Source organism: Bos indicus x Bos taurus, chromosome 11 (assembly GCF_003369695.1).
Source record: "Bos indicus x Bos taurus breed Angus x Brahman F1 hybrid chromosome 11, Bos_hybrid_MaternalHap_v2.0, whole genome shotgun sequence".
NCBI classification, from domain to species: domain Eukaryota; kingdom Metazoa; phylum Chordata; class Mammalia; order Artiodactyla; family Bovidae; genus Bos; species Bos indicus x Bos taurus.
The window spans coordinates 56236077-56249687 of NC_040086.1; the positions used below are offsets into that span (position 1 = coordinate 56236077).

At 41.8% G+C, this 13611-nt stretch overlaps 1 protein-coding gene across 1 annotated transcript; it reads right to left on the reverse strand.

Annotated features, from left to right (window-relative positions):
• Positions 1-1510: 1510 nt before the first annotated feature.
• LOC113901335 (endogenous retrovirus group K member 13-1 Env polyprotein-like) lies at positions 1511-9981 on the reverse strand. Its single transcript, XM_027555577.1, has 2 exons — positions 9893-9981; positions 1511-3804 (listed from the first exon to the last, which is right to left on the reverse strand). Exon 2 carries the CDS (start codon positions 2647-2649, stop codon positions 1660-1662), a length of 990 nt encoding a protein of 329 aa, XP_027411378.1. The 5' UTR covers positions 2650-3804; positions 9893-9981; the 3' UTR covers positions 1511-1659.
• Between the last annotated feature and the right edge of the window lie 3630 nt (positions 9982-13611).

The window sequence follows — 13611 nt, forward strand, 5'->3', positions numbered from 1 at the left end:
ATAGCTCAGCTGGAATTCCATCACCTCCACTAGCTTTGTTTGTAGTAATGCTTCCTAAGGCCCACTTGACTTCACACTCCAGATTGTCTGGCTCTAGGTGGGTGACCCCATCATCATGGTTATCTTGGTCATTAAAAGCTTTTTTGTATGGTTCTTCTGTGTATTCTTGCCACCTCTTCTTCATCTCTTCTGCTTCTTTTAGTTCCTTGCTGTTTCTGTCATTTATTGTGCCCACCTTTGCAAGAAATGTTCCTTTGTTATCTCCAATTTTCTTGGAGATCTCTAGTCTTTCCTATTCTATTGTTTTCCTCTATTTCTTTGGATTGTTTACTTAAAGCTATTTTATTTCTTCTTATAATTCTCTGGAACTCTTCGTTCAGTTGGGTATATCTTTCCTTTTCTCCTTTGCCTTTCTCTTCTCTTCCTTTCTCAGCTATTTGTAAAGGCCTCCTCAGCCAACCCTGGTGTCTCATATGGTAAAGAATCTGCCTGCAATGCAGGAGAACTGGGTTCAAATCCTGAGTTGGGAAGATTCCCTGGGGGAGGGCATGGCAAACTACTCTAGTATTCATGCCTGGAAAATCCCTATGGACAGAGAGGCCTGGTGGACTGCAGTCCAGGGCTACAGTCCATGGGATCCCAAAGAATCAGACACGCCTGAGCGATTAAGCACAGCACACAGCTTAGTCAACCACTCTGTCTTCTTGCATTCAGTCAGTTGTCACTCAGTCATGTCCGACTCTTTGTGACCACATAGACTCTAGTGCCAGAGTCCAGCTCCAGCAGCCAGGGAATCAGCCTGAAGGGATGGACAGTGTTGGCAAGTAATGATGCAGCCTCTCAGTTTTTTTGGACTGCATGTTTATTTCAAGCTTTAGATTCTCTTTTATACTTTTACAAAAGCATTAGGTCAGAGGTTTGACATTTTCAATTTCCCCTCACCCAGATTTATTGTCTCCATAAATCATTGTTGCCCTTCAAGCAGAGTTTCTGCTTCAGCGGTTCTCTCAGAATTGTGTTTACTTAAATCGTGATTACATTGTAACTCGTGCTTATGTCTAGGCTGCATACCACAAACCTCAGTTTATTTCTTATCTTTCTAAATCCTGTTTGCCCCTAGTATTCTGAACTCACTATCTCTTAAAAAGGCTTCTAGCTATTAACATCTGTAAAATTCCTAATCTCTATAAGCTATAGTATAATATGCTAACATTACAACATTCCTTAAATCTTTAGCTTCTAACTATTTTTAATTATTCCTAAACCCTAAATTCAGCAAACTCCTTTGCCATAAACATTTCCCTCACAAATAAGTTTCAGATAACAATCCTTCCCATGGTCTCAAGCTGCAGCCTACGTGCTCATCCTGGAACACTCTTTTGTAAAGATCCTTGAACAAATGTCAATGATTAACTTCATGAATTATTCTCTGAGCACAACTGAAGAAGGCTTTGTGCCTACTCATGCTCCTCTCAAGAACAATAAGCACCTTAATATTCCTTTCAGTCAACTCAGCAAGGAAAGGAAAAAACAAGTTAGAATCACAAGGCCTAACTCCTTCATCCTGGGTCCGTGCTTGCAGGACAAGGAGAGGGAGTTGGGGCCGTGCCTCCATTTTGTCAGTAATGCCTAATGTGGCTCCTGACATCTCCCCCTTTTTTATTTTTTTAGAGCATAAGTATGAAACTCAGTAGATAAAACAGAAACACTTTGGTTGAGTATTCTGAAAAGGCACGGGGCTATTACACAAATTAGAACTAACAGGCATAAGCACATGGCCACATTAATCATTATTGTAGAAAAGGATCCATGGGAAAGATACCCCTCCAGATTTTCAAAAAGGGAATTAGAAAGCCATTGAGAGGAAAAGTCAGACTCTGCCTGCTTCAAATTCTGAATATCCTGATGTAACTTAGAAATATCAATACTAAAATCTGAATGACTCCAGACGCCTAAAATATGATTCTTAATGCATTCCCAAGAATGTATGGACTCATTCACTTGTAGAGGGTTAACACACATCCATTTAAATTCAGCATGACACCTTAAAGACAACTTAATTCTTAAATTTGTAATTTCTTGCCCCATTAGCAGGACTGCTTCTTCTAAAGCATTGACCTTATTTTCTATTTTCTTATCTATAATTTCCTGTGTAGTAAGAACTACGGAGACATTTTTGGACAGCTGATCAACAAATGATGCAGTATGCACTTCTTTTGACAGGGCAATAGCAGAAACCATAACTGAAGCAATGATGGCAATCAAGGCAGTTATTCCCACAATCAGAGCTGCAATGAATCTCTTAGGTCGAGAAATCAAGCCATTAAATTCATATAAAACTTTCAATGCATAATCATCAAGCCATTGCCCCTCTAATTTTACAGGAATCTTCAAATATGGTGGTTGTTTTACAATCATCACAGCCTTATAATTATTATAATCATTCCTATCAACACAATTTGATATAAAAAAATTCACACACACAACATTGTAAACAGTTTCTCCTTCAAAAACTTCCAAATCACTCTGATTTCTGTCCAACAAAAAGGCATAGGGAGAATGTACGCAGGCCTGTACAATATATCTTTGTTCATTTAAAGGTCTATGTAAAATCACAGGTGCTATAGCAGCCAATAGAACAGGCTCCATCGAAACTCACTGAAGGAGTTTCCATTGAAACTCCTTTTATCCATTTATAAGGGATAAATGAATCATTTCATATAGATCTAAAAGGTTTTTTAAAAATCAAGTTCAATCATTTATCCGAATGATAGGAGCACCCCCATTTGGTCAGAAAATGTCTGGTGGCATCATTGGGAATAGGTAACCTTATGGCATACAAGCATTCTTTCCAATGAGGAAAGCCAGAAGTTCTGCTTATGCTTTCCCAGGCCTGCAGTCCTTGTTCATCAGAATCTGGAGGGGGAGTGCACAGCTTGGAAAGTCCTTTAAATGAGGGGCTGCCTGTTTTATGGCATCAAATAGTCTTTCTTGTGCCCCTGGCATCAGCAGCTGTAAAGACCAAAAGTCTCTCTTGCCTTCGCTTCTCAGAGGATCAGTAAGCATGCCTTTCAAGGAAATGCTAACACATCCATTCAGAACCAGAGCTGATCCTTGTAAAGAGGAAGGTATGGAAAAGCAAATAGGTGGATAAAAGGACACGCCTGAAAAATTGAAGGGAGGGCTGACCACTGTTTTAGCATTATTAGGATAGATGGAAGCCCTGCCCAAAAGATGAGTATCATTAACAAAAACACGAATGGGCTCATTCATCCAATCAACAGGCTGAAAAGAAGGTGGATTAGGCAAATAGGCCCAATGAACTTTTTCTGCACTGGAGGGCCTCAGCTGACAAGCCAACACAGCAAGTATAGCCATAAACATTACCATAGGCATGGCCTCATGTCCCCCCCTTTCTATTAATTCTTCAGCCTGCTGAGCAAGACGTTCCAGCTGGCCCCAAGTTGGCACTGTGCTGCAGGTAGTTGTTTGAGTACGATGACGGCGATGAGGTGGAGCAGAATATGGCTGGACTCTATCAGCATGTCTCTCCTGAAATGCCAGGTGCCTGAAGCAATGTACTAGCAGTTAAGCCTGAGGTGAAGGGTCACTCGTCCTTCGGCTTCTCCTTGGATCCCTCAGGTCTGGACTCGATGAGCTTCTGGTCTCCCCATCTTTCCTTGGTCCCAGACCCCAGGACCCCAGGGATCTCAGTGACCTTGGGGGTCTTGTGATCCTGGAGGTCTCATGGGACTGGACATGTGGAATCAGTCTGTCAGGAATTCAAACAGGAGAAGTGGAATCCTGTGGAAACACACAAGCATACCCTGTCCCACAAGTTAACAGCACATCTGGCCCTTTCCACTCTCCGGTAAGGAAGTCTTTCCACTTAACCAGGGGCTGAGTTGTAGCCCCTTCAGGAATCCAGTGTCTCATCATTGCAGTCTGCCCCTGTGTGTCCACGTTTAAATGATTAATTACAAATAAAGCATGGTGTAGAATATGATGTGGAGAGGAATACTTAAATTCTCCCTGCCTTAATTTATCGATCTGATTTTTTAAAGTCTGGTGTGCCCTTTCCACTATGGCTTGGCCTTGGGGATTATAAGGTATTCCTGTTGAATGTACTATGGAAAGTTGTTGACAAAATCTCTTAAAAGCAGCAATCAATTACTTTAGTTAATGCATCTGCCAAAGCATTTCCTTCATGCAAAGGGCTGGGCAAGCCGGAATGAGCTCTAATATGTCCCACAAAATATTTCTTATCTCTATGTTTAATCTCCTTCTGTAAATCAGATAACAAGGAGAAGATGGTAGTTTTATTTTCCAGAATATTAGCAGTCTCAATATGAGAAAACAACCCTACAATATATCAGGAGTCAGTCAAAAGATTGAAGGTATGGTCTCTTAAATGTTGAAAAGCCCAAATAACTGCTTGTAACTCAGCCCTCTGGGCAGATGTCTCTTCAGTTACCTGAACATGGGATTTTCCATTAATAATTGTGACTGCTTTACCATTAGAGGAACCATCTGTGAAAACTAAAATTGCCCCTTCCAAAGGTTGAAAAGAAAATTTCTTTGGAAAAATCACTGGATGTATTTTCAAAAAATGCAAAAGGGGGCTTTAGAGCAAAAGAAACAAAATTTGACCCCTGAAATCTATCAGGGCAACTTGCCAATCATCACTATTTTATAAAAGAAATTGCAGTCGATCCTTATTGAATGGAATCACTATATTTGCTATTTCTTTTCCAAAAAGTTCCACACTTCTTTTTCTACCTTTTATAATTAATTATGCCACCAAGCTGGGATAAGACAAAACTATTTTTCTTGGGGTCACTGGTAGATGGAGCCATTCCAATGGGCCTTCTTCTTTTTTTTGTTTTTGTTTTTTTTTTACTTTTTAACTTTACAACATTGTATTGGTTTTGCCATATATCAACATGAATCCACCACAGGTATACACGTGTTCCCCATCCTGAACTCTCCTCCCTCCTCCCTCCCCGTACCATCCCTCCAGGTCGTCCCAGTGCACCAGCCCCAAGCATCCAGTATCGTGCATCGAACCTGAACAGAAGACTCATTTCATATATGATATTATACATGTTTCAATGCCATTCTCCTAAATCATCCCACCCTCTCCCTCTCCCACAGAGCCTAAAAGACTGTTCTATACATCAGTGTCTCTTTTGCTATCTCCTACACAGGGTTATTGTTATCATCTTTCTAAATTCCCACAAGCTTCCTGTAGGTGTATGCTCTGTGTCGAGAATAATTAAATCTCATCCTCTGGTAATACTAATCCTAATTAACTGATCATTTAAAGCCTCATCCACTTTAACAAGAGCTGACTCTGCCTCACTAGTCAATTTTTTCTTAGAACTGGGATTAGGATCGCCTTTTAAGCAATCAAACAGAGGCTTTAAATCTGCAGTAGTCAGTCTTAAATGTGGGCATATCCAATGAATATCCCCTAATAATTTCTGGAAAGCATTTAAAGTTAGTAAATGATCTCTCTGCAGCTGCAAAGGAGCATGACTCACAGTATGGGTATTTAATACCCTCCTTAAATAAGAAAAAGGAGGATTTACTGACCAACCTATATAGCATATTCAAAAGGAGAGACATTACTTTGCCAACAAAGGTTCATCTAGTCAATGCTATGGTTTTTCCTGTGGTCATGTATGGATGTGAGAGTTGGACTGTGAAGAAGGCCGAGCACCGAAGAATTGATGCTTTTGAACTGTGGTGTTGGAGAAGACTCTTGAGAGTCCCTTGGTCTGCAAGGAGATCCAACCAGTCCATTCTGAAGGAGATCAGCCCTGGGATTTCTTTGGAAGGAATGATGCTAAAGCTGAAACTCCAGTACTTTGGCCACCTCATGAGAAGAGTTGACTCATTGGAAAAGACTCTGATGCTGGGAGGGGTTGGGGGCAAGAGGAGAAGGGGACGACAGAGGATGAGATGGTTGGATGGCATCACTGACTCGATGGACGTGAGTCTGGGTGAACTCCGGGAGTTTGTGATGGACAGGGAGGCCTGGTGTGCTGTGATTCATGGGGTTGCAAAGAGTCGGACACGACTGTGCGACTGATCTGATCTGATCTGGAGCTATCTTTAAACCCCAGTTTTCCAAGGCCTCAATCAATTCAGATAAGACTTGTTGCAACAAGGCTCTGTCCTTATGAGCAGCCCAAATATCATCCATATAATGTATTAAATACAGATCTTTATACTTTCCTCTAATATCTTGCACAGCTTGGTCTACAAATTTCTGACACAAGATGCGGCTATTTTTCATTCCCTGAGGCAAAACCTTCCATTGAAACCTTCTATCAGTTCTGTTCAGTTCAGTTCAGTCGCTCAGTCATGTCCGACTCTTTTCGACCCTATGAATCACAGCACGCCAGGCCTCCCTGTCCATCACCAACTCCCGGACTTCACTCAGACTCACGTCCATTGAGTCAGTGATGCCATCCAGCCATCTCATCCTCTGTCATCCTCTTTTCCTCCTGCTCTCAATCCCTCCCAGCATCAGAGTCTTTTCCAATGAGTCAACTCTTCTCATGAGGTGGCCAAAGTACTGGAGTTTCAGCTTTAGCATCATTCCTTCCAAAGAATTCCCAGGGCTGATCTCCTTCAGAATGGACTGGTTGGATATCCTTGCAGTCCAAGGGACTCTCAAGAGTATTCTCCAAATTCAGGGAGACTGAAAGCAAACCGTTTACAATCCTGATCAGCCAGGGGGATGGTAAAGAAACAGTCCTGTAGATCTATAGCTATCACATTATATTGAAAGGGCACAGACACTGGGGAAGGGAGGCCCAGATGGAGGGCCCCCATGTCTTCCATAGTTGCATTTATAGCTCTCAAATCTTATAACAATCTCCATTTTCCTGATTTTTTCTTAATAACAAAAATAGGAGTGTTCCAGGGGATATTAAAAGGCTCTATGTGCCTGGCTGCCAGTTGTTCCATAACTAAATCCTCAGCTGCCTTCAGCTTTTCAGCTGTTAAGGGCCATTGCTCCACCCATACCAGATCATCAGATTTCCAGGTAAGGGTCAGCAGCAAGAGCAACAGCCTCTAGGATAAATTTGAATATCCCAGACCCTCTCTATTCTCGTTAGGAACCGCTTCTAATAAAGAAACAATTTCCTGCTGATCTTTTCCAAGCCCCTTATCAGGATTATACCTCATTAGCAGCACTTGATTAGTAACCATTTCATCTGGGCTATATAAAAGTATTCCCATCTGAGATAATTTATCTCTCCCCCACAAAGAAAAAGGTAGTGAAGGAATCACATATGGACAAAAGGTGCCTTGTGCCCCCTTCTCATCTGACCATGTCAAAATTTTTGAGCTGTTAGCAACCGAAGGCACTGACCCTATTCCTACCAAGCTGGCACTGGTCAAGCATGTCAGCCAGGAGGAGGGCCAATTTTTTCCAGCTATGTAAGAGACATCTGCTCTAGTATCTAACAGCCCTGACATTTTATTTCTTTCTTTATTTCTTTAGATCTTTCAAAGGCCTTGAAGCTGTAATTTCCTGCACCTAAAAGGCTAGATCACTAGATCCAAATCCTCTGGGGCCCCTAGCTTGAGAAGACAAGGTTCTTCTTGTCTGATAATAAGGTAAAAGCAAAAGCTGTGCTATTCTTGACCTTTATTAATTTGCACAGTTTTGGTAGGTGGCAAGATCAAAACTTTAATTTCCCCAGTATAATCAGAATCTACTACACCAGGCATCACAGAAATTCCTTGAAGGGAAAGCGAGCTACGCCCCGGCATAAGTCCTACAATGCCCTCAGGTAGGGGGCCAGCCACTCCCATTGGAATCGGAGTAACCGGTACATCAGGGGTTAATATTGCTGCTGTGGCAGAACTGAGGTCCAGTCCCACGCTCCCTGGGGTTGCTCGGAGGAGTTCAGAGACGGGACAAAGGGAATAAAGGGATTCAACACAGCTGCCCTTATTGTTGTCTAGGGCTGGGGCTGCCCCTGCTGCCCATTTCCCTGAAACTGGGAAAAATTACTTCCCTGTATTTGGGGGGTGAGCATAGTCCCATCCTTATGGAATTTAGATCTACAGTCTTTTGCCCAATGATACCCCTTCTGGCGTCGGGGGCAAGGTGTCTTTGGGGGTTTGGTATTAGTCTGTATTGCCACAGCTTGTTGTCCCTGCTTGGCAGGACATTGCCAGCAAAAATGCCCAATTTGGCCACAAGAGAAACACCTTTTATTTGTAAAATCGTTTCCATTAGGATTAATCTTTTTTTCTCATTCCCTGAATCACTTGGGCAGCTGTTTCTGCCTTCAAGGCTGCGGCTAAGACAACCCCCTGCATAAAGGAGGTTCCTACTTACTGGCAGGTCTGTATGTAAGTCCAAAGACTTCCTTTACTTCTAACAGGTCAAAGCAAAGCCTGACAGAATTAGCGTTCTCATAAGCCAATTGTTTAAGAACTATCTCTGCTGGCTCAGTACTCTTAATTGTTCTTTCTACAGCAGTTTTCAATCTGGCCACAAAATCTTCATATTTCCCATTGGGTCCCTGTTTGATATTACTCAGAGTGGATAATTTTCCATCTGAAGGGGGCAGAGGTTACCATGCCAAGACACCTATGGCCATAATCTGATTAAGTGCTTGTTTAGACACCTTGCTTGGGCTATGTGAGATTCGTATTCTCCATCTCCTTTTAATGCCGCAGATCCCACTGTCCTGAGCTGTGCATCATTAGAGGTTTTGTTTTCTGCTGACTGTAGTCTAGCCAACTTATCATACTATGCCAACCACAGGAGGTACTCTCCTCCAGGAAGGCAAGCCTTTGCAACCATTCTCCGATCATATGGTGTCATCCATCTCCCAGCCAAGGCATCTAGCAGAGTAAGTGTATAAGGGGAGGTAGACCCGTAATCATGACAGGCTTGTTTAAGCTCTTTCAGTAGCTTATATGGGATTGGTTCCCATTTTCCTTTTTCTTCATTATTCCCCTCCGTTTTGGTAAAAGCTACTGGAAAGGCCATAGAAAATTCCAAGTCTCCAGTTATTCCGCCTCCCTTCTAGCCTGGGTGAGGCCCCCCTGAGAGTGTTTACTCCAAGGAGCATGCTCTGCATATTGTGCACGCGTCTGCCTCAAAAGCTCTTTTGTTTCAGAAAAGTCTTCATCCTCCTCAGCCTCAGGCAATGCTCTGGGAGGCTTTGGGGGCAAACTGGGGAACTCCTGGGCCCTGGGAGGCACAAACGGAAGCAGCAGCGATCTCCTTAAATCAGAAAGTGGTGGATAAATATTTAAAGGTTTGTGTAGAGGGGGAGGGGGCTCTCTAGAGCGCCCGGCCGCAGCAACCTGCAAGTCCTTTCCTTCCTCGGGAGGTAAAGCACAGTCTCTCTCCTCTTCTTTATCAATGGCAGAAAACATGATTTGCACAGAAAGCGGAGACCCACCATTCATTGCTGCAGCCTCTCCCATAGGCTGTCTAACAGCCTCATGCCGGGGGTCCAGGAATCTCTAATCATATTCCACAGAGCAAAAGCATATACAGGAACCTTTTCTGGCCCATGCAAAGTATAAAACAAACGTAACTGGTCTCCAACCTTAGTCCAGGTTTCTAGATATACGGTGCCCTCCTCAAGAAATCATGGGCATTGCTCTTGGACAAAAATTAGAAATTTAGACAGTCTTTCTGTTCTTACTTTAATGCCTCTATGGGCTAACATGTGAAGTGATATTTCAATAAACATTTGTCTATTCTTAGATGCAAAGAGACCCATTCTCCTAGAGAATATTCTTATTCCTTCTGTACCCTCCTCACCCTGCCTAAACTGCAGAGGGTTGCCTGCCACCCACAGGTAAAATCCTAACCGCCCCGCGTTACAATCATGAAGTTACTTACCCTTCAGATGTTTGATGTCCCTGTTCGGGCGCCACCTGCTGGAGTCCAGCCTGAAGGGATGGGCAGTGTCCGCGAGTAACGATGCAGCCTCTCTTAGTTTTTTTGGACTGCATGTTTATTTCAAGCGTTAGACTCTCTCTTATACTTTTACAAAAGCATTAGGTCAGAGGTTTGACATTTTCAATTTCCCCTCACCCAGATTTATTGTCTCCATAAATCATTGTTGCCCTTCAAGCAGAGTTTCTGCTTCAGCAGTTCTCTCAGAATTGTGTTTACTTTAACTCAGGATTACATTGTAACTCGTGCTTATGTCTACGCTGCATACCACAAACCTCAGTTTATTTATCTTTCTAAATCCTGTTTGCCCCTAGTATTCTGAACTCACTATCTCTTAAAAAGGCTTCTAGCTATTAATATCTCTAAAATTCCTAATCTCTATAAGTTATAATAAAATATGCTAACATTACAACATTCCTTAAATCTTTAGCTTTTAACTATTTTTAATTATTCCTAAGCCCTAAAGTGGAGAGTGAAAAAGTTGGCTTAAACCTCAACATTCAGAAAACGAAGATCATGGCATCTGGTCTCATCACCTCATGGGAAATACATGGGGAAACAGTGTCAGACTTTATGTTTTCAGGCTCCAAAATCACTGCAGATGGTGACTGCAGCCATGAAATTAAAAAAAGCTAATTCCTTGGAAGGAAAGTTATGACCAAGCTAGATAGCATATTCAAAAGCAGAGACATTACTTTGCCAACAAAGGTCCATCTAGTCAAGGTTATGGTTTTTCCAGTGGTCATGTATGGATGTGAGAGTTGGACTGTGAAGAAGGCTGAGCACCAAAGAATTGATGCTTTTGAACTGTGGTGTTGGAGAAAACTTTTGAGAGTCCTTTGGACTGCAAGAAGATCCAACCAGTCCATTCTGAAGGAAATCAGCCCTGGGATTTCTTTGGAAGGAATGATGCTAAGGCTGAAACTCCAGTATTTTGGCCACCTCATGCTAAGAGTTGACTCATTGGAAAATACTCTGATGCTGGGAGGGATTGGGGGCAAGAGGAGAAGGGGATGACAGAGGATGAGATGGCTGGATGGCATCACTGACTCAATGGACATGAGTCTGAGTGAACTCTGGGAGTTGGTGATGGACAGGGAGGCCTGGCGTGCTGCAATTCATGGGGTCACAAAGAGTCAGATAGGACTGAGTGACTGAACTGAACTGATGGGACCAGATGCCTTGATCTTAGTTTTATGAATGTTGAGTTTTAAGTTAACTTTTCACTCTCCTCTCACTTTCATCAAGAGGCTCTTTAGTTCTTCTTCACTTTCCACCATAACAGTGGTGTTATCTGCATATCTAAGGTTATTGATTCCAGTTTGTGCTTCACCCAGCCTGGCATTTTGCATAATGTACTCTGCATATAAGTTAAATAAGCAGGGTGACAATATACAGCCTTGAAATACTTCTTTCCCTATTTGCAACCAGTCTATTGTTCCATGTCCAGTTCTAACTGTTGTTTTTTGAGCTGCTACAGATTTCTCAGAAGACAGGTAAGGTGGTTTGGTATTCCTATCTCTTGAAGAATTTTCCACAATTTGCTGTGATCTACATAGTCAAAGGCTTTGGTGTAGTCAATAAAGCAGAAGTAGATGTTTTTCTGGAACTCTCTTATTTTTTGATCATCCAACATATGTTGGCAATTTGATCTCTGGTTCCTTTGCCATTTCTAAATTCAGCTTGAATATCTGGGAGTTCATGCTTCATGTACTGTTAAGCCTGACTTGAAAAATTTTGAGCTTTACTTTGCTATTGTATGAGATGAGTGCAATTGTGTGATTGTTTGAGCATTCTTTGGCATTGCCTTTCTTTGGGATTGGAATGAAAACTGACCTTTTCCAGTCCTGTAGCCACTGCTGAGTTTTCCAAATTTGTTGGCATATTGAGTGCAGCACTTTCACAGCATCATCTTTTAGGATTTGAAATAGCTCAGCCGGAATTCCATCACCTCCACTAGCTTTGTTCGTAATGATGCTTCCTAAGGCCCACTTGACTTTCCATTCCAGGATGTCTGGATTGAGGTGAGTGATACACCATTTTGATTATAGGAGTCTTGAAAATCTTTCTTGTATAGTTCTTCTGTGTATGCTTGTCACATCTTAATATCTTCTGCTTCTGTTAGGTCCATACCATTTCTGTCCTTTATTGTACCCATCTTTGCATGAAATGTATCTTTGGTGTCTTTAATTTTATTGAAGAGATCTCTAGCCTTTCCTGTTCTATTGGTTTCCTCTATTCCTTTTCATCGATCACTGAGGAAGGCTTTCTTATCTCTCCTTACTATTCTTTGGAGCTCTGTGCTCAGATGGGTATATCTTTTCTTTTCTCCTTTGCCTTTAGCTTCACTTCTTTTCTCAGCTATTTGTAAGGCCTCTTCAGACAACCATTTTACCTTTTTGCATATCTTTTTCTAGAGGATGGTGTTGATCACTGCCTTCTGTACAATGTCATGAACCTCCATCCCTAGTCCTTCAGGTACTCTATCTTTCAGGTCTAACCCCTTGAATCTATTTGTCATGTCTACTGTATAATTGTAAGGCATTTGATTTAGATCATACCTGAATGGTGTAGTAGTTTTCCCCACTTTCTTCAACTTAAGTCTGAATTTGGCAATAAGCAATTCATGATCTGAGCCACAGTCACCTCCCAGTCTTGTTTTCAGTGACCACATAGAGTTTCTCCATCTTCAGCTGCAAAGAATGTAATCAATCTAATTTTGGTTTTGACCATCTCATGATATCCATCTGTAGAGTTGTCTCTTGTGTTGGTGGAAGAGGGTGTTTGCTATGACCAGTGCATTCTCTTGACAAAACTCTGTTAGCCTTTGCCCTGCTTCATTTTGTACTCCAAGGCCAAACTTGCCTATTACTCTAGGTATCTCTTGACTTCCTACTTTTGGATTCTAGTCCCCTATAATGAAAAGGACATCTTTTTTTTGGGTGTTAGTCCTATAAAATCTTGTAGGTCTTCATAGAGCAGTTCAACTTCAGCTTCTTCAGCATTCTTGGTTGGGGCATAGACTTGGATTACTGTGATATTGAATGGTTTGCCCTGGAAATGAACAGAGATTATTCCGTTGTTTTTGAGATTGAATCCAAGTACTGCATTTTGGACTCTTGCTGACTATGAGGACTACTCCATTTCTTCTAAGGGATTCTTGCCCACAGTAGTAGATATATTGGTCATCTGAGTTAAATTCACCCATTCCAGTCCATTTTGGTTCACTGATTCCTAAAATGTCTTCTTGCATTAGGACACCATTAATTCCTATCTGGATCTAAGCATAACCCTTGCTTTGATATCATATGCCCTAAATAAAAACCTGGGTTTGGGCAAACTGCAACTTTTCTTTGGTGACCCTAGCCCCTTTAAGGCTTAAATCTTTAGCAAATAAATGCTGTCTTCTTGTAATGAGGCTGGAGAAGGAGATTTGAAAAGCAAATCATTCACCTATTGAAACAAAATAGATCCTCTAGGAAACACCTTATCATCCAGATCAGCCTCTAGAATTTGCTAGAAATAAGGACTCAGTTAAACCGAAAGCATTACTGTCCTGGTGAATTATTTTTTCCCCCAAATACAGGTAAAATTTGGTTGGCTAGGGCTTATCTGCAGGTTCTGTGATAAAAAACCTTCCTGCCAATACAGGAGACACAAGT